The following is a 25,209-nucleotide window of genomic DNA, read 5'->3' on the forward strand; positions in this document are numbered from 1 at the left end:
TGCTGGAAAAACGCTGTCGGGATTACAGTAATGTTACTATTTGCGAGTGACAAATACACCTAATTAGGTCCGGCCTACAGAGAGTTTCAACTGTTTTGCCAGTCCCATTTAATAGGAAAAGGGAAATCAATAATATATATATATATATATATACATATACATACATATACTGTTTTGCCAGCCCCATTTAATAGGAAAATGGAAATCAATTATATATATATGTATATATATATATATATGTCTACATATACATAAAGGGGCTTCGGATCAGCCCCCCTGCATCCAGTAGCCTGGTCAATTCACATACACATTTTGTTTCCACTTACTACAGCATAGAGTTTGGGGCAATTGCTGTTCCCACTTTAGCCATTGGCTCTCGTACAAGAAAGTGGCAGCATTTTCGGAAGTCACGTGCACACATCCGTCTACGTGCACTTCGGTGCCAGGGCTGGTGGATCAGTACTTTATTCTGTTAATGCCTATTTCTTTCAATGATATGCAATAGCTTTTTTATTAACTTTAAAAGTTTTATTGCATGCATATGGCTACCATCATTAGGCTAGGCAATTTCCTTTTTTATGTGCATATGTTTACAATAACAAATAACCATTGCATAAGTTTGCCAAGGCCATATTTCTTGGCTAAGCAAATGTTTGTTACTTCAGGAATGGCTACCACAGAGAACGGGTAATCGTGCAAGTGGACATGATGCCCATCCTAGGCCCCACCACATTCCAGGTTAGACAGAGCCACTGGATTATTACAAACGCCAGTCTTTCAAAGGCCAGACCCATATGGCCTTACAAATAATGCAATCTTTGCAATTATTTAGTTGCAATAGTTAAAAAATATAACCTTAAAAAGCAATAAAAATAAAAATAATTACAGTTAAAATAAACAACAGATGTGTTACTACTCAAACTACGCAAATAATGCAAGTCGAGAATGTTATCTACTGGATATCAGCGTTACTTGTCAAAGTCCGACCTGGTGCGTAACACTGTGAAAATATCAGCTGGGGGCTGCGTTGTGAAGGCAGTGAAACCTCCCCAGCACCGCCCCCGCAGGTGCATCGCGCACTTACGGATAGAAACTGAGCCTGCGCTCTACTCGGCCTGCCGGGCTTCCTCGATTTCTGCAACTGAAGGCGGCACAGTAGCGGGGCATGGTGCGGTTAAGTGCGTTATCTGGTGTAGCCGCCCCACGGGCACCAGTAGGCTACGGAAACGACACAGTGGTCGCATAGCTGGCGTGACCCCTGACCTCTTTCGTCGACCACGCTCGCACTGACGGACATCTTGGAGCGAGGATGTTCGGCATTTAATACGGGTCTGATGAAAACGAAACCGCTGCCGTAGAGAAATGTATTGACGATATACAAGAAGGGACGCTGTCACAAAGCACTTGTGCATGAATGTTCACAGGTCACCATGTTTGTATAAAGAGGTCAATTCTTTAATACGGCAGTTAAACCTAATTTCTAAGATGGGTATAGGCGTCTCCAATTCGCTCCTAGCCGTCATCAGCACAATATGAAATGCTTTCTACTAAACGGATAACTAATACACTCTTGTCTGAAGAAGACCGCGGGGGTAGAAGCAGTTTTGCTCTTGGTGTTCGAAACCGTGATAAAGTAAATTGAGAAGACGGGGGATAAACATGCGCTGTGTCCCTTTTCTCTTTTACTGCTGTGCTTCTCATATCTGCGAAACGAGGAAGTGACGTCAGGTCTTGTGGAAAAGAAAGCAGTCGTCCACGTGCGCGTATCCCGCGAGTCAGCTGGCTGGCGTGGACCAATGGGTGTGCGCTTCGTGTAGTTGAGGCCCGACTGTGACGCGGGTAAGGTGGCAGGGGCGTGGAGGAGCGCTGAAGAAAGGTAGTGTTGCTGCGGGCTGGGACGGCAGTTGCAGGAACGCGGAGAGAGGTCTGGAAGCCTTCAAGGGGCAGGTAAGTGGTGTTCGGGTTGTGTGCTCCCCCCCCCCCCCCCCCCACGCTGCAGACGCTTGACGAGATGGCTTTGTTATGAGGTCGGGCACTTAAAGTAGAGCGCCCGTGCTATGAAGCGATACTGTCCAATCGGGCCAAAGTGACTGTATTTCGGGGAGTTTTCATGATTGGTCGGCAGTGTCTAAAGGAAAGTTTAAATGGAACATAGTTTAACCCCCCGACAGTGACAGGTGTGCTCTGGTCTCTTCCTAGCTGTTTAAACCACACGTCGTTGCGAGCTTTTTTCTGGCCCATGGTGATTGAGAGGCTGTGGTGAGGTAATCTTTTATTGCAACACGGGGGATGTTTTTATTGCGCTTACAGCGATATTTCTTTAGTCGAAATGGGTGTTTCATTACACACTACGTTTTATTGAATACGGATAGAATAAGGGTAACATTTTGACAACTTGACCCATGGGTTTCTGAAGATGTCGGCATCGCTAGGTCTTTGAGCCATCCAACATTGTTGCGCTACGGCCCAGGACAGGCGTTAGGCATATGCAGAGGTGGACATCTGAGCCAGAACGGTCCAAATTAGGTGGCAGTATTGCCTGATTTATGGGACAAGAAAAGGCAAATTATACGGCTTAATGCACCACAATTTGTGATGGTATTACCTCATTATTTTGTCATTCACCCAAATAGAGCAATAGGCAGCAGAAAAGATGACCCTTTGAGAAGGGCCTTTCAATTTAGAAACAAAATATTTTTTTTGTCAAAAACTGCAGTGTGCGCAGCAGATGGTTTATGCAAATGAGCAAATACATAATTATGTGGAAAATGCTGCAACCATAGTATCAAATATTTCTAGTGGCCCTGACTAAGAGACATGTTAGGGTTCATGTGAACCCTATATGTGGGCTACATTCCTATTAAACATACAGCAAAAATATAGTCTTACAACAAACACAAGGTGTTGTGCAGCACACACCCTGACTGCACGTATTTGAATGTGCTCTGATGTCTAATAATGAACAAAATAGAGGTTGGTGAATTGAAGCATTTGCCTAGGGTCACACAACTTGGTCAAGCAGGGAAGCTGGGATTGATCCTACATTTTCCAGTTTCTCACTGTGCAATTCGGCCACTAAATTGCTTTATGGCATTAGAACTTAACACTTCATCTTTAATTCTTGGAGGATGAGACTAGAGTCTGAGTGACAGGGTCCACATTGTATTTTTGTTAGTTTTACACAGTACAAATGTTGGCCATGGTAATGAGGGTTCTTCACAACATATACAGAGTGCAGCCATTTTTTCCAACACAGAGATATGCCTGGATTTGCAGGATGTTGAGCACAGACTGGGTTTGAAGCCTGTGTCCCCTTGATGCATGGTAGACAGACTTAGCCACTAGGCCTCATTGCCTCCTGTGAAAGCTCGGCTCGCTCTGGGCGCATGGTTTCAGGAGGATCTTGAGCTGACCAGAGCCAGGCTTCTGGCTTGAGTTTTCAGTGGCTTGCCCGCCTATAATAGTATGCAAACAAGTAATGTTAGGAGGTGCAGAATCCATGCAAAAATGTATTTAAAAAAACTTTAAAAGAGAGTGAATTTGGAAGGGGAGAGATGGTTGTAAAGGATGAGAATAACTGAAATAGGGTTAGAGGCTAGAGGAAGAAAAGTGGAATTGGGCAGCATATAGAGGGAAGATGTGGATATAATAGGGGCAGAGCCAGCAAGAAAAGGTTGGGGGAAAAGAGAGATTGATGTAAAGGGGGGAGAACCAGCAAGCGAATGTGAGAGGCTGGGTTGAAAGATGAGCGGAAAGGAGTAGAATATTGAGGCGCAAGATGGATGTAAGTGCTGCAGAATAAAATATATGGTAAGATGCTTGGGGAGAGAAAAGTAAACAGAAAATAAAATACAGATAATCTGGGTATCAGAGGGTGGTGAAATAGCAAGAGTAGGTTATAGGCTGAGGAGGTGAAAAGCAGAGCAAGGAGGGATGGGGTGATTGTAAGTGGGCAGAATCAACAAAAAAGTAAGACATTGGAGAAAAGGAAAAACATGTTGATCCACTGTATGCTGCTAAATCCATTGAGACGAAGAGGATATGTTCTTATTTTGAACTGAAATGGCGGGGGCAGACCTCTTCCTAGTCGCCACCCTTGCAACTTAATCTGACTCTGTCACAGGGAGTGCACTTTGTTAAAGAACAGTAAAAGAATTTCAGTGACTCATAATTACATTTTAATGAGGACCATTAGTCATGCCATTTATGGATAGCTATAGTTAACACTGAACTGTTACACAGTGTCACTTGTCACACTTTTTTTCTTTTGAGACTTTATGCTATTTTCTTTTGTTTTGTGGCCATTTTAGAACTAGTGAGAGGTAGCTTGAGAATAGATAAAAAAGTAAGTTTTATCAAGATAATATATAGCTGGGTTTGTAAGACTCTTTTTTTTTTTTTTTTTTTTTTTTTTTTTTTTCCTCTTAATAATTACTTTATTATCTTTAATGTGGCACCTGCATTGTTGCAGGACGGAGGATGAGGAACGTGGAAGTGATTGCTGGCCCGAAAGTTGCCCGCTGTTAAGCAGTAAAGTAAGGATGACATGCAGAGTGACCATAACTCTTGAAAGAGGTCAGTTTGGAGCTAGTGCACAGCGGAAGCTCTTTGGATGGGCCAGGGTAGACTCGTAGTGTCTCATCAATACTTCGGTAGTGTCTGATGGCAAGAATGTGATCTCTTGCAATGTAAAGGTACACATTCATTCTGTGAAGTAGACTTGACGCTAGTTAATGAAGAACCTCAATTCTTGAATGTGAAGACAATGGAAATAGCTGTATGTGTGTCGGAACCTCCTTTTATTGTAATGCTCGCCTGAATTGAGTTGATACGGTCCGCCTGTTTGTGAGTGCACTGATAACACCAGTAAAGAAAGAGGCGAAAAGCCTGTGGTCGTTCTAAAGGTCTCTAATGTCCACGCAATATTTAAAAAAAGTTCGAAGTATACACGTTGTCTCCACGTGATTTGTACAAAGAGGCGATTAACTTGTGCTTAGCTGTGACGTTGTCTGATTGGAGACTACTTCCAATGAAAATATTTATGTTTGTACTTACCAACTTGGCACCCTTTTATATTCTACCTTTCTCCTAATTTCATAGAAGTTATGTGCTTTCACTTCTATGCCCAAAGCTGCAGCCTAAAACAGTTTTTAGCTGTCAAAATATCTGTGCCCTCAAACTACATTGAAAATCGCTAAATGCAAGTGGTTCGCGCTTGGTGACTGCTCCGCTCTCAGAATACAAATGTTGTGTCTAATCCTTTTCCCTCTCATTCTAATACCGTATACGGCACAGTTTCAAATAAAACAGCAGCTAGAAGCGCGTATTTTAAAAAAAAAAAAAATATATATATATATATATATATATATATATATTTATTTTAGGACCAAGTTATTCTGGTCAGCCTCTTCAGCTTGGTGATTGAGCTGTTTTAAATGTGAAAGTTGCAACTTGTGAATTTTGCCCACATTAAGTAAAATGCATGACCATAAGGGATCCAATACAGAAAGTTCTAAATCGCAGGGCTCAACTTTGGGGTTTCCATACTGCATTGCACGTAAATAGGTTGTCCGCACCACATCCCCTGCACCAGCAGCTCGACATAAAATAATCAAGATGAAAAACATATATTAGCGGCACACTTCGGGCTGGAAGAATGAGAATATTAATTTTAGGACTATGGGAATCCAACACAGAATCTTCACTAACAGATGGATGCCTGGTACAATTAAAAGGTGCTAAAGATCACTGCATTTCTAGGCTGGATTTTGTAAAATAATGACTTAGCACATGGCAAACTGTATTTCAGGGTGACTCATAAATTCCTCGAGATTGACTAATTTGTTTGATGGGTGTGTGTCTATAAAATTGAAACTCTGTTCTCCATTACTCCTCTTGATGATAATAATTTGAAACGATATATACAATGACATTTAATATGAACACCACTCCAGTCCTCTGCACAGCACACATTTTCGTTCCATGTAGTGGTTAGTTGTGACATTCTGTGGAATGTAATATTGCCAATGCATATCCCCTTAACACGCTATAAAGGCTAGTTGTAGGGTAAAGTATACGTTTTTTAAATGTGTGTGTGTTTATTTTTTAGAGTCCTCCAAGTGCAGAGGAGAAATCTGCTAGGAATGTAGAGGATGTGTATTGTATTAATCAAACTCAGAGGGCAGAATCCTTCTGCCCATGTGAAGGACTGTCCCTCCGAAAGACAGACAGACTGGCCACAGCTAGTGTTTTTAGTACCTTAAAGACGGATCCTATCTACCTCTGTTCGGCTACCCTGACACTCGACCAGACCTATATTTACACCTGATAGTATTTTTAACCTGGGTATTTCATCATCTTTACTTCAATGAGCCCCTTTGGTAAATGTACAGAAAAAAACGGACTGCATGTGGTGTGGATCGCACTTTTCAAACCCCGATGTTTTCTATGCACGCAATTTAGAGTCTAACTTTACGAACCAATATTTGCAGAAAATGCTGCTGGTATTCGACCTATCAGTTCACATAGCCTGCGCTCTGCAAATTCTCTCTTCGATTGTGCCATAAGTAGGACATCAATTCAGTATTCTCTTTTCTTTTATTTACGTCAAAAACGTATTCTACCTCAAATGAACACACCCAACATGGCTGGTTATCCGCTGTGGGCCCTCTTAAGGGATTTGTGTATTTAAGGAGACCTGTGATGTGGACCCTCCCACACTAAAAGCAGTAGAACCAGGTTCTTTTCAATAGGTGTCTCTTGAAGCAAAGCATTTCACATGAGTGCTCCCAGTATTTGTGGGGGCGTGGAGCAAACATTAGCCCCTGCAATATTTAAGTTGTGCATGTTACATCAGGGGTTGTGCAGTGACGAACTCCAACCAGGCTAATCCGCACTCCGTTTTTTTTCCCATTCAAACAAACCATAAATTGTTTTCCGTGACTTCGTTTGAGCTACGTCTACAATTTGTATGTTGGTAATGTCTGTACTGGCTCGTCTGCATGCTGTGAATTAATCAGACAAGAGGACGTCCAGAAGTTGCCGAAAAAGCATTATTTGTGAACGTCAAACTAGTATGGGGCCCGAACGCCATATTTAGTAAACCCCAATGTGTCCTGGACTCACTCAATTAGGTTATACTTGGCGCTTCTTTCTGGCTCGGTAAGGAGGAGCATGCCATAACATTTCATGTTTCAAATGAACATGAGCCTGCATGTGCACTGAACAGCAGTACTGAACTTGGACGCTAAACAAAGACGCTGCAGAGCGTGTGCCTCGCAGCCTGTGGCACAAGGGTTGCTTACAGGAGTACCCTGTAAATTATTGCAGTGAATTAATAAATTACCCCAGATATGCCCAGTATAAATATGGTATATTTGTATCCACTGTGGATGATTTTTGTGCATAAGGTTATCTGATGTAGGGTGCTGACTTGTACACTAAATATGAATAGTGGTATGTCATTCTTTTATGTACTCTGATACCTTAATGTGTTAGGTGGGTCTGCCTGTCATTAACCAAGGCTGTATTTTATTAATCTAACCCGCCTTTTCTTCTGGTACACATCAATTATGTCCTCCGTGTTTGCTCAGAAAATGTATGGGTGTGCTGTAGTACAAGGGCTTCCTTAGCTTAGGAGGCATATTGGACTTTTAATTACTATAACAAGAGATTCAGAAGCATCAGCAGTTATAAGCTAAGACCGAAGCACATTAATGACAGGCGTACTGTATTTCGGGCACCCTTGTCAATCTGACCTTTTGACTTAAATGTGGCACTCAGGATAATATGCAATGTAGTATTCACTATACAATGTATTCAGTAAATACATGCACACTTTTTTCTTTGTTGTCCGTGAAGATCTCCAATTTGTTGTATACCCCTACTTGTCCAGTATCCCCAATGTCTGAAAAGGACAATTGTGCCCACTTGTTCCAGTTTTATGAAATGTACGCTAACGTATTTTCATCTAAGCCTCTTTGATATCTAATGAGAAAGGTCATGGTCTTTCAGACTCCGCACAAACTAAAAAAAAAAAAAAATTATGTGCCACCAGTTTAACTAATCTCGTTTCCTCCCCTTTCTGAATTTCTTTAAACAGTTTGTGCCCACAGGACTGTTGTTCGGCCAGAATTCCGTAGCGTGTACAATTATTATTTTAGAGCATGTGCAGAGCACACACCTTAATATATTAAATATAGTGGGTCTCCAGTATTTAGAAATCCTAACAATGTTTCCAGGCTCTAGGTTTCCCTGTATGAGAAATGCAACCAAATAATGTGCAGTATCCTTAGAAAACAATCTTAGGTTCCCTGCTTGCTTTGCGAAATATTTGTGATTTTTTTACTATATTTTGTATGAGGGCGTCAACTGTTGAAGAGCTGTTCTGTTTTATAGATACATTTTATAGTTGGCCTTGGAGCAGGGAAAGTAATCTTACTTTGGTTTCTCTCCTAGGGATATGGCAACCATGGCTCCGGCACATTCGGTGTGTACTTTTGCCATTTGTATATTGATGATATCGGAACTTATCTTGGCCAACAGAAGTTACTATGACATCTTGGGGGTGCCTAAAAATGCTTCTGAGCGCCAAATAAAGAAAGCCTTTCACAAATTGGCCATGAAATACCACCCTGACAAAAACAAGAGTCCTGATGCTGAATCAAAATTTAGAGAAATTGCAGAAGGTAAGTGTCCAAAAGCAACAACTTACTAGTGTAGTGGACCCTGGGCTCTAAAGTGTCGAATTCATCCTTTTTTTTTTTTTTTTTTTTTTTTTTTTAATTGATAGATTGTGGTGTTGAAGTTGTCTGAAATTGAGCAGGTGTGACTGAGTAATTGCTATTTTGAAAGCATCCGACTGAGCACTTTTTTTGGGAGTGGGCTAATTACATTGTTATATTAAAATGTACACACTGTTAAAGTGACATTTTCTCCATTAATTTCAGCTTATAGTTTACTATTAAGAGGAATATACTAATTGGTCATGGTTTGGTGTCATGATAGATGGACTTGATAGTGATGCCCCATTCAGCATCACTGTTACTGTCTTAGGCATGACAACTTTTTCAAAAGTGTTCTACAATCTTCCTTTGACATTGGAGCATTAACACAGGTCTCTTTGGAGAACACAATAGTAGAATCATTGTTTCAACCAAACTTTTTCCATTCTCCATTGCAACTTTCAGGTTTCTCTGTTTGGTCCGGGTTGTCTGTTATCACCGCAGCTGCTCCTTTAGGATTTTCTAACCAACGCCGCTTATCATAAGTCAATTTTGTAATACCTAAGACACTTGCTTTGTTTTTATTCTGTTTTAAAATGATAGCAATATTGATCTCTTCATTAATGTATTTTACAAATTTATTTTGTAGTCATGATTTTTGTGTGTGTGTGTGTGTGTGTGTATGTATGTATGTGTATATACATATATATTTTTCTCAGTATGACTCTGGTCAGCTGTGATGGGGTGCCCCCGAACGCTGCTGGTGCCCAGTATAGCGTGACAACCTGCAATCCTCTCTTACAAGTAACAAGCTTCCTGTAAGAACGCACCAGCACTCCCGGCAGTTTATGCAAATAAAATGTTTAAAGGGCTGATTACAACCTATGCGTTGTGGTCCTCCTGGGACCTTGGTCGTGGTTGCTATTTCCACATTACAATTTCCTTTTAACCCCTTCACTGCCATGCCTTTTCCCCTCCTGTGCCAGGCCTTTTTTTGCCTATTTGGAATAGTTCTCGCTTAGGCCCTCATAACTTTTTGTCCACATAAGCTACCCATGCCAAATTTGCATCCTCTTTTTATTTATATATATATATATATATATATATATATATATATATATATATATATATATATATATATATATATATATATATATATATATTTTTTTTTCCCAACATCCTAGGGATTCTAGAGGTACCCAGACTTTTTGCCTTCCCCTGAAGGAGGCCAAGAAATTAGCCCAAATACAGTGAAAAGTTCGATTTAAAAAAAATAATAAAAATGGGAAAAGGGGGCTGCAGAAGAAGGCTTGTGTTTTTTTTCCCCCTGAAAATGGCATCAACAAAGGGGTTGCAGTGCTAAAATCACCAGCTTCCCAGCTTTCAGGAACAGGCAGACTTGAATCAGAAAACCCACATTTTCAACACAATTTTGGCATTTTACTGGGACATACCCCATTTTTAAGATTTTTTTTTTTTTGTGTGCTTTCAGCCTCCTTCCAGTCAGTGACAGAAATGGGCGTGAAACCAATGCTGGATCCCAGAAACCTAAACATTTCTGAAAAGTAGTAAAAATTCTGAATTCAGCAAGGGGTAATTTGTGTAGATCCTACAAGGGTTTCCTACAGAAAATAACAACTGAAAAAAACAAATATTGAAATTGCGGTGAAAAAACAGCAATTTTTCTCTACGTTTTACTCTGTAACTTTTTCCTGCAATGTCAGATTTTTGAAAGCAATATACCGTTACGTCTGCTGGACTCTTCTGGTTGCGGGGATATATAGGGCTTGTAGGTTCATCAAGAACCCTAGGTACCCAGAGGCAATAAATGAGCTGCACCCTGCAGTGGGTTTTCAATCTGTACCGGGTATACAGCAATTAATTTGCAGTAATATAAAGAGTGGAAAAATAGCTATTAAGAAAACCTTTGTATTTCCATAATGGGCACAAGATAAGGTGTTAAGGAGCAGTGGTTATTTGCACATCTCTGAATTCCGCGGTGCCCATACTAGCATGTGAATTACAGGGCATTTCTCAAATAGACGTCTTTTTTTCACTCTCTCTTATATTTGGAAGGAAAAAAATGTAGAGACAGACAAGGGGCAATAGCCCTTGTTTTGCTATTCTATGTTCCCCCCCAAGTCTCCCGATAAAAATGATACCTCACTTGTGTGGGTAGGCCTAGCGCCCGCGACAGGAAATGCCCCAAAACACAACGTGGACACATCAAATTTCTTGACAGAAAACAGCGGTGTTTTTTGCAAAGTGCCTACCTGTAGATTTTGGCCTCTAGCTCAGCCGGCACCTAGGGAAACCAACCAAACCTGTGCATTTTTTAAAACAAGAGACCTAGGGAGGTCCAAGATGGGATGACTTGTGGGGCTCTGGCCAGGGTCTGTTACCCAGAATCCTTTGCAAACCTCAATTTGGCTGAAAAAACACTTTTTCCTCACATTTCGGTGACAGAAAGTTCTGGAATCTGAGAGGAGCCACAAATTTCCTTCCACCCAGCGTTCCCACAAGTCTCCCGATAAAAATGATACCTCACTTGTGTGGGTAGGCCTAGCGCCCGCAACAGGAAATGCCTCAAAACACAACGTGGACACATCACATTTTTTCACAGAAAACAGGTGTTTTTTGCAAAGTGCCTACCTGTAGGTTTTGGCCTCTAGCTCAGCCGGCTCCGGGGGAAGGGGACAGAAATGGCCTAAAATAAATTTGCCCCTAAGGGGTCGCTCCCCTTGCGTGAAATTCACGAAGGAAATTAAAAACTCCCTGGTGTCTAGTGGTTTCTGTCCCCCTTGAGGGCAGATTGGCCTAATTAAAATAGGCCAATCTGCCCCTGAGGGGGGCAGAAATGGCCTAAATGTAATTTGCCCCCTAGGGAAGCGACCCTTGCCCAAGGGGTCGCTCCCTTATGTCAATTTCCAAATAAAAATAAAATCCCTGGTGTCTAGTGGGCTTTTCAAAAGCCGGATTGCTTTACAATACGGCTTTTGAAACGCTGAGAGAGACTTCAAAGGGAAGGAAATTCATCCGGCCTCCTCCACGTGATCGGAAGAGAAATGCTTTGCATTTCTCCTCCGAGCGCGCTGCAAGCTGAGCTTCCAGCGCGAAGGAGGAGGCCTCTGTGACAATCAGCGCGCGATCCGCGCTGATGTCACAGGAGGGGGGGGGGGTTGGGAGGTGGAAGGGAGTCCCCTTCCATCCACGACCGGGGTGTGTTGGTGGGGAGATCACCTCGTCCAAGGCACAGAAGGGGTTAACATACCGAAATAATGGACTATTGCTGCGCGAGCCTCCATTTTCTCACTTTCACAACGGCCATCTTAATTCGTCCATGCCAAAACAATATAACCTACAATTATTATCAACATAAAACCCCCAGTAAAACAATACTTCATGTTTTATGTGAATTTTTTTTATATAAAACTCTTGTTACTTTTCATATAAAATGAAATGTGCAACATTACTTTAAAGACGCTGGTCCAGTGCCCCTCTTGGCAAATTACCATCCACTTTAAAATACACATTCCGTCCCAGTAGGTTAAATATAACAGTCTAACCTTACTAATATATCTCTCAAATGATTTACCTGTTTACACCCTAGTGGACTACATACTCTCACCCAAATATCATGCTCGTTTGCATACTTGCACTTCAGCGCCCATATTTAGAAGATCTAGCTATTCTAATCGTAGTCTTCCGTGTTCCATTTTATTTTGAGCTCGTCCTTCCATTACTGAAATTCAAGTGAAAGGAAAAACATTCAACAGATGAACATAACATTTTAAAAACCTTTGAGGGAGACCGTAGACTTTACATATTAGATAAACTAATGTAATTCTGCATCCATATTCAAACCTCTTGGTCCTAGAGCGTAAAACCTTAAAATGTAGCGTGCTTCCAACCTGTACAGCACCTTCCCTCTATTCTCTCCCACTCCCCTGGGTTTACAGTGGTATCAATCACCATGTATTTTAAATGCTCAATGTCAGCTTGATGTACTTTCCGAACATACCTCATCACAGGGTAAGTATTATCCTCATTTTTAATAGCTCTTAGATGTTGCAGGGTCCTCTTATGGGCCTGTAAGGTGTTACTTTCTGTATAAATCGCATTACATCCTCACTTCAACAGATAAACTGCGTAGTCAGTTCTACAGGTGGGATGCTTGGAGATTCTCATTTCTTTCCCAAAGTGGGTTTTCACTGTGGTTGCATTAGTACCATATGGATAGGTCTTGCACCTGTTGCACTTATGAAAACCTTCCTTTGGTTTTAACCACATGCCTTGCTTACTTCTCACATCTTTGTACCCTGGCCTATCTCTTACTGAAGGAAAGAAAGCCTCTTAATAAGAAGCAGGCGAATTTGATAGAAATGAAAGCCAAACAATGGTAAGCAACAGACTGTCCCGAGTATTTGTATTATACACAGTAGGTTTTCAAAAGGTTGAAATTGGCTGCATATAAGTAAGTGAAGTCACCAGACAGTAATAGTTTGGCTCTAATTATGCCAGAATGCTGCTATGAGATTGGGGTGTCTGCAAGCTTTTCTCCCCTTCCTGCTCCAGTTCCTCTGACCAGTTTTTTGGGGGAGGTAGAATCCTGTTTAAACCCTTAGTTTTGGTCCATAAAACTATCTACAACAACAGTCCTTCTTTCATGGCTGAAAAGGTCCCAAAAATATAGCTAGCCCAGCCTGATCATTCTGGTCCTCTCTTCGTAGAAAACATGTGCCTCAGCCGTTGAATATCTCTGTAGCAACTGATGGGTTTTAGACTCAAACCCTGTGCCCAGTGCTTAATGCTTTACTTGTAAAAGAACAGGTCTCTTCAGAAGCCAGGAGCTGGCACTATTATAGGTCAGCACGGCAAATACAAATGCTGCATAGATTTGAATCCATCTCGTACCCTCATGAAATAATTGCTGTTTTTAGGACAGAGTCTGTAATTTTGTGTTATTAATTTGCACAAAACAATTTCATGGCAAAAGCATGGTTGATCTGCTCTGAGGACAGGGGTTAGCCGATTACGCAGTTAGTGGGACCAATGGGGGAAATGTTTCACTCCCAGGCAGAAATTCATGGGGTATTCACAAGCTACTATTGGGCGTTGTATGAGCCTGATACCCGACCACCAAGGGGACCCTGTCCCTTTTCTGGGAGCCCCTGTTTCTGAGCCTGACGTCAGAAGACATAAAGCGTATGACTCATGGCAAATCACCCAGGACAGATGGCCTCCTGGCTGAAGTGTATCACACTTTTGCCTCACAGCTGGTCCCGAAGCTGGCAGTGATGCAGGCCTGTGATTTGGAGCAGGATTCCCTTCTTGACACTTTCAGGGAGGCCTTTATCATATACTTCCCCAAGCCCTCGAGTGAGGCACTGTAGGTGGTGCTTGTTCTGTCACTCCCTCACCAAACCCCACCCCATCCATGTTAAACTTGGAATATAAAATCCTTAGTAAGGTCGTGGCTAGTCAGCTTCATCCCCACCTATATGGGAGGATCAAACCGCTTTATCCCCTGGCCTAACACCTCCCCCCTGACCAAGATGGTCATGCTCTCTCTCAAGTCCATTAGTTGTTTTGTGAATCTCCAGATCTGGATAGTGCGGGCTTGGTTTTGATCCCTGGATGCCCTTATTAGGGAACTGATCAGGGTGAGGAAATACTCCAGTGTGTGTCTGCTTATATTCCGGAGACCTATGGCGCTGGGGTTCTAGAGGTCTCAAAATATGAAGTTCGATGGCATCTGTCGCTGTAGATACGCATGTTCTGCAATAGCTCGCCATCTGGTGTTGGGCCGGAGTGTTACAAGTTGTTTTTCTTCGAAGAAGTCTTTCGAGTCACGGGACCGAGTGACTCCTCCTTTTGTCTCCATTGCGCATGGGCGTCGACTCCATCCTCAATTGTTTTTTTTCCGCCATCGGGTTCGGACGTGTTCCTGTCGCTCCGAGTTTCGGAACAGAAAAAATAGTTAATTTCGGAAGATTTTCGTCGGTATTGTTGCGTTCGGGATCGGCATACTTAGATTCAACACCGCATCGAAGATCGAAGAGCTCCGGTGCCCTTCGGGGTAGTTTTTCGATCCTCCGTCGGGGCCTGGTCGGCCCGACCGCGTGCTGAAGAACGCCGATGGAACGGACCCCGTTCCGTTTCTGCCCCAAATGCCACAATAAATACCCCTACACAGACCAACACTTGGTCTGCAACCTGTGCCTGTCACCTGAGCACAGCGAAGACACCTGCGAGGCCTGTCGTGCGTTCCGGTCCCGAAAAACACTCCGAGACCGTCGAGCCAGAAGACTTCAAATGGCGTCCGCACCGACAGCCCGACGGGAGTTCGAGGAACAGGAAGAGGAAGGTACCTTCTCGATCCAAGACTCAGACTCCGAAGGATTCGACGATACACAAACCGTGAGTAAGACGTCGAAAACCACACAAAGAAACATTTACAAGGCCCAGGGGACGCCACTGCCACCAGGCCATGGCTCAACCCATAAAATCGGTGACCGACCGTCGGCACCGAAAAAGGCCCAAACAGTGCCGAGATCGTCCGACTCCGGTCGAGACACCGGCACGCAGCCTTCTCGGGACCGAGAAAGTGCTGGAGACAAGCCTCGACACCGAGATGCCGGTGTGGACACGGCTCGACGCCGAGACAGCGGCACCGAAACAGATCGACGCCGAGAGGTTTCGGCCCCGAAAAGGAAAAAAGTCACCTCGGAGCCGAAAAAACACGCAGACAAAGTTTCGATGCCGAAACAAACTGCAAGCGACCCAGCTTCAGGCTCTTATACAGAAGAGCACTCGCTAACCTCCCAAATGCAGAAGCATAGGTTTGAGGAAGAGCTACAAGCAACTGATGCGGACCATACGCAAAAACGTATTTTCATTCAGCAGGGGACAGGAAAAATAAGCACCCTTCCCCCCATTAGGAGAAAGAGAAGGTTGGAGTTCCAGACGGAACAAGCACCACAACCAAAAGTGGTGAAAAGAGTTACACCACCACCCTCTCCTCCGCCCGTGATTAACGTTTCACCAGCACAAACGCCATCACACTCCCCAGCTCACACCACCATGAGCCAGGGTGACCAAGACCAGGACGCATGGGACCTATACGACGCCCCAGTGTCAGATAACAGCCCAGAGGCATACCCTACAAAACCATCTCCACCAGAAGACAGCACCGCGTACTCTCAGGTGGTGGCTAGAGCAGCACAATTTCACAACGTAAGCCTCCACTCAGAACAGGTCGAGGATGATTTCTTGTTCAACACACTCTCCTCCACCCACAGCTCCTACCAAAGCCTGCCTATGCTCCCTGGTATGCTCTGGCACGCAAAAGACATATTTAAGGACCCGGTCAAAAGTAGGGCAATCACACCAAGGGTGGAAAAAAAGTACAAGGCGCCTCCTACGGACCCAGCTTTCATCACAACACAGCTGCCACCAGACTCTGTTGTTGTAGGAGCAGCTAGGAAAAGGGCCAACTCTCACACATCTGGAGATGCACCACCCCCAGATAAAGAAAGCCGCAAGTTTGATGCAGCTGGTAAGAGAGTCGCAGCACAAGCTGCAAACCAGTGGCGCATCGCGAACTCCCAGGCACTACTTGCGCGCTATGACAGAGCCCACTGGGACGAGATGCAACATCTCATCGAACATCTGCCCAAAGACTTCCAAAATAGGGCAAAACAAGTGGTTGAGGAGGGACAAGCCATCTCCAACAACCAGATCCGCTCCTCCATGGACGCTGCAGATACAGCTGCACGGACAATTAATACATCTGTAACTATCAGAAGGCATGCATGGCTCCGAACGTCTGGATTTAAACCAGAGATTCAACAAGCAGTTCTCAATATGCCTTTTAATGAAAAAGAACTGTTCGGTCCAGAAGTGGACACAGCGATTGAGAAACTCAAAAAAGATACGGACACTGCCAAAGCCATGGGCGCACTCTACTCCCCGCAGAGCAGAGGGAATTACAGCTCATTCCGTAAAACGCCCTTTCGAGGGGGGTTTCGGGGTCAAAGCACACAAGCCAGCACCTCACAAGCCACACCGTCCAGTTACCAAGGACAGTATAGAGGAGGTTTTCGGGGACAATATAGAGGAGGGCAATTCCCTAGAAATAGAGGAAGATTCCAAAGCCCCAAAACCCCTACTACTAAACAGTGACTCACATGTCACTCACCCCCTCCACACAACACCAGTGGGGGGACGAATAGGTCATTATTACAGAGCATGGGAGAAAATCACTACAGACACTTGGGTTCTAGCAATTATCCAACATGGTTACTGCATAGAATTTCTACAGTTCCCTCCAAACATACCACCAAAAGCACAAAATTTAACAACACACCATTCCAATCTCCTAGAGATAGAAGTGCAGGCACTATTGCAAAAGAATGCAATCGAATTAGTGCCAAACACACAAATAAACACAGGAGTTTACTCACTGTACTTTCTGATACCAAAGAAGGACAAAACACTGAGACCAATCCTAGACCTCAGAGTAGTCAACACTTTCATCAAATCAGACCACTTCCACATGGTCACACTACAAGAAGTATTGCCATTGCTAAAGCTGCACGACTACATGGCAACTTTAGACCTCAAGGATGCTTATTTCCATATACCAATTCACCCATCGCACAGGAAATACCTAAGGTTTGTATTCAAAGGAATACATTACCAATTCAAGGTACTGCCTTTCGGATTAACAACCGCACCAAGAGTCTTTACCAAATGTCTAGCGGTAGTCGCTGCACACATCAGAAGGCAGCAAATACATGTGTTCCCATATCTAGACGACTGGCTAATCAAGGCCCATTCGTTAATAGAGTGCTCAAATCACACAAATCATATCATACAAACCCTCTTCAAACTAGGGTTCACCGTCAATTTCACAAAATCCAAAATTCGGCCACGCAAGGTACAACAATACCTGGGAGCCATAATAGACACATCAAAAGGAGTAGCCACTCCAAGTCCACAAAGAATTCAAAATTTCAACACCATCATACAACGCATGTATCCAACACAAAAGATACAAGCAAAGATGGTATTACAACTCCTAGGCATGATGTCATCATGCATAGCCATTGTCCCAAACGCAAGACTGCACATGAGGCCCTTACAACAATGCCTAGCATCACAGTGGTCTCAAGCACAGGGTCACCTTCTAGATCTGGTGTTAATAGACCGCCAAACTTACCTCTCGCTTCTGTGGTGGAACAACATAAATTTAAACAAGGGGCGGCCTTTCCAAGACCCAGTGCCACAATACGTAATAACAACAGATGCTTCCATGACAGGGTGGGGAGCACACCTCGATCAACACAGCATACAAGGACAATGGAACGTACATCAAACAAAACTGCATATCAATCACCTAGAACTTCTTGCAGTTTTTCAAGCACTAAAAGCTTTCCAACCAATAATAGTTCACAAATACATTCTCGTCAAAACAGACAACATGACAACAATGTATTATCTAAACAAGCAGGGAGGGACGCACTCCACGCAGTTAAGCCTGTTAGCACAAAAAATTTGGCATTGGGCAATTCACAACCAAATTCGCCTAATTGCACAGTTTATACCAGGGATACAAAATCAACTCGCAGACAATCTCTCTCGAGATCACCAACGGGTCCACGAATGGGAAATTCACCCCCAAATACTGAACACTTATTTCAAACTCTGGGGAACACCTCAGATAGACTTGTTTGCGACAAGGGAGAACGCAAAATGCCAAAACTTCGCATCCAGATACCCACACAAGCAATCCCAAGGCAATGCCCTATGGATGAACTGGTCAGGGATATTTGCTTACGCTTTTCCTCCTCTCCCTCTCCTTCCTTACCTGGTAAACAAACTCAGTCAAAGCAAACTCAAACTCATATTGATAGCACCAACTTGGGCAAGGCAACCCTGGTACACAACGCTGCTAGACCTATCAGTGGTACCCTGCATCAAATTGCCCAACAGGCCAGATCTGTTGACACAGCACAACCAAAAGATCAGACACCCAGATCCAGCATCGCTGAATCTAGCAATCTGGCTCCTGAAATCCTAGAATTCGGGCACTTACAACTTACCCAAGAATGTATGGAAGTCATAAAACAAGCAAGAAGGCCATCCACCAGGCACTGCTATGCAAGTAAATGGAAGAGGTTTGTTTGCTACTGCCATATTAGTCAAATACAACCATTACACACAACTCCAGAACATGTAGTGGGTTACTTGCTTCACTTACAAAAATCTAACCTAGCTTTCTCTTCCATTAAGATTCACCTTGCAGCAATATCTGCATACCTGCAGACTACCTATTCAACTTCCCTATATAAAATACCAGTCATTAAAGCATTCATGGAGGGCCTTAGGAGAATTATACCACCAAGAACACTACCTGTTCCTTCATGGAACCTAAATGTTGTCCTAACTAGACTTATGGGTCCACCTTTTGAACCCATGCACTCCTGCGACATACAGTTCCTAACCTGGAAGGTGGCATTTCTCATCGCCATTACTTCCCTGAGAAGAGTAAGCGAGATTCAGGCGTTTACTATACAGGAACCTTTTATACAACTACACAAAAATAAAGTCGTCCTAAGGACCAATCCTAAATTTTTGCCAAAGGTTATTTCACCGTTCCATCTAAATCAAACAGTGGAACTTCCGGTGTTCTTTCCACAGCCAGATACCGTAGCTGAAAGGGCACTACATACATTAGATGTCAAAAGAGCATTAATGTATTACATCGACAGAACAAAGAACATCAGAAAGACTAAACAACTCTTTATTGCATTTCAAAAACCTCATGCAGGAAACCCAATTTCAAAACAAGGTATAGCCAGATGGATAGTTAAATGCATCCAAATCTGCTACCTTAAAGCTAAACGACAGCTGCCCATTACACCAAGGGCACACTCAACCAGAAAGAAAGGTGCTACCATGGCCTTTCTAGGAAACATCCCAATGCAAGAAATATGTAAGGCAGCCACATGGTCTACGCCTCACACATTCACCAAGCACTACTGTGTAGACGTGTTATCCGCACAACAAGCCACAGTAGGTCAAGCTGTATTAAGGACATTATTTCAGACTACTTCCACTCCTACAGGCTGATCCACCGCTTTTGGGGAAATAACTGCTTACTAGTCTATTGCAGAACATGCGTATCTACAGCGACAGATGCCATCGAACTGAAAATGTCACTTACCCAGTGTACATCTGTTCGTGGCATCAGTCGCAGTAGATTCGCATGTGCCCACCCGCCTCCCCGGGAACCTGTAGCAGTTTGGAAGTTACCTTCAATTATTTATATATGTATCATCTCAACCTTAAATAAGTGCATACTTAGTCACTCCATTGCATGGGCACTATTACTACAATTCAACTCCTACCTCACCCTCTGCGGGGAAAAACAATCGAGGATGGAGTCGACGCCCATGCGCAATGGAGACAAAAGGAGGAGTCACTCGGTCCCGTGACTCGAAAGACTTCTTCGAAGAAAAACAACTTGTAACACTCCGGCCCAACACCAGATGGCGAGCTATTGCAGAACATGCGAATCTACTGCGACTGATGCCACGAACAGATGTACACTGGGTAAGTGACATTTTCATTATGTTACTATGCTGCTCAGTTGCAGTGGCTGGGCTTAGCTTGGCTGAACTGGAGGAATTTGACGATCTAAACAGGAAAGGAGCACTTCTAGCCCTACTGTTGGGGGTGCGGCTTCACCCACCCAGTAAGTCATGCCTCCTCCACTTAGCACTCAGATGCTGGGTGGAGTTTGCCATTAAATTAGGCGTGCAGTCCTAGAGGCACGGAGGACAACCTCCCAGGTACTCAATTCCTGACGTACGGTGCTCTCACTTGAGACTTTAGCCACATGTTTGAGGCCCTTGAGTCAGAGCCTCCTGCGTATGAGCTCCTGCAGACTCTTTTAATGATGAGTGCGGGCAGGCACCTGGTTGTACAAGTCTGCTGTGGACATTCGGACGGTTGATTTACTGGTGCACGGTTAAAATAGGCCTGTTTGGGCTATAAAAAGGAGGCCCTAAAAGGAAAGTGGGTGGCTGCTTCTTGAACCTGGCCTTGGGGGCAGCACGCAGGAACGTTGTCAGTGATTTAAACATCACCAAGCCAACCCTGCATTTGGGGCAGTGCACCTCCAATGGAGGGAGTGTTTGGCGGGGTATATGGGTGAGTAAGAGTTTGACCTTTAGCTCCTTGGAGCTGCGATGGGATGGTGTGATAGTTGATGTGACCCCTGCCGACAGGGTGCCGACTAAGCCCAAATCTCTCAGTCTGAAAATCTGAGTTGCAGGCACAGTGAAGGTCACTGATGGCAGGTGTAACTGATACTTTGTGATGTTTTAGTTGCCATACTATTGTAATGGTTCTGTTAATGATCTTTTAGATGTCAATTGGAGCCTGTTTAACTGAAGAAAGGGTTGTTTCAGGCCTGTATGCTTGTTTGTGCTCCATTGAACGTCTCTTTATGCTCAGGTTTCTGCCTACTATGGTGGTTTACCGCTGGATTGTAATTTAAATCAATAAAGAGATACTTTTAAAAAAATACAGTTTCATGACAAGCAGTCGTTGTTAGCACGTGCTTTGAATTACGTTTAAGTATAATAGGATTTATTATGTGATGCATGCAAAAATCATTCCGTAGTACATTAATTGGTGACATCAGAACTGTCTTGCCAAACTTTTCACATTATTAGCACCGGTTTAATACTGAATACAATAATCAGCATCTGAAAGATAACTAGTTACCCTCAGTAAAGTGACTTCCTCTATGCACCACCACTTGCGGCACGTTTTCTTAGTAACTTTCCGTTTGTTTGAGCTGCACATTTTCTTATGTTCTAATGTGCTAATTATGCTACAGGGGATGGAATCTCCAGCATTCTTATTTGCAGAGAAAAGGTTTTACTAAAATGGGTATCAGGTCATTGTACAAACTCGAGAGGACACTTTCCTCATTCTTATATTTTATTTTTTCTTATGTGCAGAGTTTTGTCGCTGCTTCCAATGTTGGAAATGGGGTTTCTGGTTGGCTAGGTTATGCACCTCAGCCAGGCAGAACTTACCCACTCTAGTCAGGGCAAGGGAGTTACACGTCCAAGATAACCCCTGCTCACCCCCTTGGTGGCTTGGCACAAGCAGTCAGGCTTAACCCGGAGGCAATGTGTAAAGCGTTTGCACAACACACACAACACACGTGACGCAATATCCCCACCACAAAGGAAACACAACACCAGATTATATGAAAATATACTGTATTGTACACAAGGCAATTATCAGACCAAGCACATATCAGTACTATCCTGCTACCTTAGCAGTTGTCGGAACGTTACACATTAGTTACTCTGCAAACTAGCAGTAGTCACACATAACACACAGGTTACTCCGTATTCTGCAACATAAGCAGTAGTCAGGAAACACGTTATCACATTAGAACACTTGTCATAAGAATATCATAAACGCCCATAGTAGGAACATTAGAAAAAATATGGCAAGTTAGGGAAACATATATTAGCAAGTCATGCCCATAAAAGGAACATTTGCATATGCCTATGAAACACCATCAAAAACAGGTATGCAACATATAAATCAGAAGAAGTCTCTAGTAAGAACTTATGTTCTATATATTGTTCCTTTAACAGTACCTGGCTTGATGAAGGCACCTCCAGTGCCTAGAAGATGCACAATGGGGCCCCCGGCGCTCCTATGCGCAAAATGGGGGGCCTCTGACATCCTTTTGAGGAGAAGAGGGCTGCACGCACCTCCTCTAGACTATTGACGGGCCCCTTCGGGGACTGTGATTACTGGGGGCCATCCAGGAAGTGCTTTTCAAAGCGCTAAGGCCATACTTATAGCCTGGGTTGTGGCGGTGATTCCAGCATGAAACAGGTGCCTCAAAGTGCCTGAGGGCACAGAAGAGCGCTCTCTCAGCGCAAAGGGGATATCAAAGCAGCACTCCTCGTGCAGGGAAAAGTTACAGGGGTCAGGGGCCACGGCACCCTGCCCCTGGGAACAATGAAGTAGGAAGGAGCACAAGGCTGGTGGGTCCAGCTACAGGCCAGCACAAGGGGTGCAGATGATGGCAGTTCCTCCTAGTGACCAGGCAGGTCACAGGTTAGCGCAGCAGCAGTCCAAGGCAGTTTCCTGGTGAGTCCATTCAGCAGCGTCTTGTGTCCAGGTTCAAGTTCCAAGAGTGTTCAAATTGTGGGGGAAATTCCCCTGTACTTATAGTCAGTTCTTACAGTGTTTTACAATGGTAGGGAGAGGAGGTTCCAGCCAGTTACAACTGGTTCTGGGAGTGCCCCCTCTCTCCTTTCAGCACAGGCTCCAAACATCAGTGGGGGGTTAACAACCCTATTGTGTGAGGCCAGGGCACAGTCTTTACAAATGCAGGTGTGCCCCGCCTCTCCCTTCTCTCAGCCCAGGAAGACTATTCAGTATGCAGATGCACCTCTGTGACACCTCCACCCTCCCTGTGTACAGGCTGTCTGAAAAGAATGCACAAAGCCCCAACTGTCACTCTGCCCAGACGTGGATTGGAGTAAAGCTGCAAAACACCAGAGTCATGAGCACAGTTAAATGCGCACTTTCTAGAAGTGGCATTTCTGTGATAGTAATAAAAAATACACCCACACCAGTAAGCATTTATTATCACCATCACAACCATACCAAACATGCCTACGCTACCCCTCATAAATCAGACAATACCCCTTACACATAAGGCAGGGCATTTCTAATGCAATCCTATGAGAAGGCAGCACTCACAGCAGTGAGACACCAATTAGGCTGTTTGTCACTACCAGGACAGGCCACTCAACTTGCACATGTCCTGCCTTTCTACATACATGGCACCCTGCCCATAGGGCTAGCTACGGCGTACCTTAGGGGTGACTTACATGTAGTAAAAAGGGAGTTCTGGGCCTGGCAAGTAAATTTAGATGCCAGTTCCCTGTGGCAGAAAACTGCGCACACAGGCCCTGCGCTAGCAGGCCTGAGACAGGTTTGAAAGTCTACTTCAGTGGGTGGCGCAAGCAGCGCTGCAGGCCCACTAGTAGTATTTAATTTACAGGACCTGGGTATAGAGATACCACTGTACAAGGGACTTATAGGTAAATTAAATATGTCAATTAGGTATAAGCCAATCATACCAACTTTAGATGGGAGAGCACCTGCACTTTAGCACTGGTCAGCAGTGATGAAGTGCTCAGAGTCCTAGAGCCAACAGCGAGAGGTCAGAAAAACCAGGAGGAAGGAGGCAAAAAAGACTGGGGATGACCCTGCGTATGGCAAAAAGTCCAACAGTGACCTTTTTCTGGATTTTAAGATGATTGTTCTTAGATCGGCGGGTTTGTTAGTATTCATTTTTGACAGTCAAAATGGGGAGCACCCTGTCTTCCATTCCAGCATTTGTGACCCCAAGGCATCATGGTAAATGCAGTCATTAGCACGAATTTGAATAGAGTTTTGAATGTTTTTCACCATAAGTTGGTGCGGCGAGTGCCGTATCTTCGGACACGTGTTTCTGGCTATTTGGCCGTCATCAGCGAAGAGCAACGTGTAGCTGGCGGGGTTGCTTGAAATGCCGCCTTGAAAGTATTCACAGGTTTAAGTACCACTCAAGAAGGCGCACAGGTGCTTCACCCGAGCTCGTCAGCTCAGAGGCTCACGGGAGCCTTAATTACAGCAGTCAAAATGGGGAGCACCCTGTCTTCCATTCCAGCATTTGTGACCCCAAGGCATCATGGTAAATGCAGTCATTAGCACAAATTTGAATAGAGTTTTGAAAGTTTTTCACCTCTGAGCTGACTAGCTCGGGTGAAGCACCTGTGCGCTTTCTTGAGTGGTACTTAAACCTGTGAATACTTTCAAGGCGGCATTTCAAGCAACCCCGCCAGCTACACGTTGCTCTTCGCTGATGACGGCCAAATAGCCAGAAACACGTGTCCGAAGATACGGCACTCGCCGAACCAACTTATGGTGAAAAACTTTAAAACTGCCGCTTGAATAATATTCTTCACTACCCGGTTCAATCTCTCCACCGTTCCATTACCACTAGGATTATAGAGTGAAGAGGTTTTATGCCCCCCCCCCCCCCCCCCCAATTATCTCAAAATATTTATTCGCCATATTTGAAGATAATTGCGCCCCATTATCACTTAACACCAAAGATGGAATCCCTTCTGAAACAAACTCCGTCCACAAATTTTAATACTGTCACTGTCTACTTTTTTTTCCCACTATTTCAATCACCGGTCTTTTGGTAAATAAATCTATCAACACAATTACATATGCCACACGTTGCCAAGGTTGTTCTGGAATAAGACCCTTACTCATAGTAGGTTCCAAAGTACGTACAAATTTGTCAGCACTAGAACAAAACTCAAATTACCTTACAAATCTCTCAACTGCCTTGTCCATTCCTGGCCACCAGAACACC

General features: G+C 43.9%; 2 protein-coding genes across 2 annotated transcripts in view; one reads left to right on the forward strand and one right to left on the reverse strand.

The window, feature by feature from the left end:
- Positions 1-1,422, reverse strand: part of THAP5 (THAP domain containing 5) — a 74,668-nt gene extending 73,246 nt beyond the window's left edge. Inside the window, exon 1 of the mRNA XM_069228886.1 lies at positions 1,085-1,422. Coding sequence (XP_069084987.1) covers positions 1,085-1,167 — 83 coding nt within the window. The 5' untranslated portion in view covers positions 1,168-1,422. The remainder of the gene's footprint in view (positions 1-1,084) is intronic.
- A 330-nt stretch (positions 1,423-1,752) lies between these two features.
- Positions 1,753-25,209, forward strand: part of DNAJB9 (DnaJ heat shock protein family (Hsp40) member B9) — a 29,771-nt gene continuing 6,314 nt past the window's right edge. The window contains exons 1-2 of the mRNA XM_069228887.1: positions 1,753-1,947; positions 8,458-8,687. Of these exons, the coding sequence (XP_069084988.1) occupies positions 8,462-8,687 (226 nt within the window). The 5' untranslated portion in view covers positions 1,753-1,947; positions 8,458-8,461. The remainder of the gene's footprint in view (positions 1,948-8,457; positions 8,688-25,209) is intronic.

This window comes from Pleurodeles waltl, chromosome 4_1 (genome assembly GCF_031143425.1).
Source record: "Pleurodeles waltl isolate 20211129_DDA chromosome 4_1, aPleWal1.hap1.20221129, whole genome shotgun sequence".
Lineage (NCBI taxonomy): Eukaryota > Metazoa > Chordata > Amphibia > Caudata > Salamandridae > Pleurodeles > Pleurodeles waltl.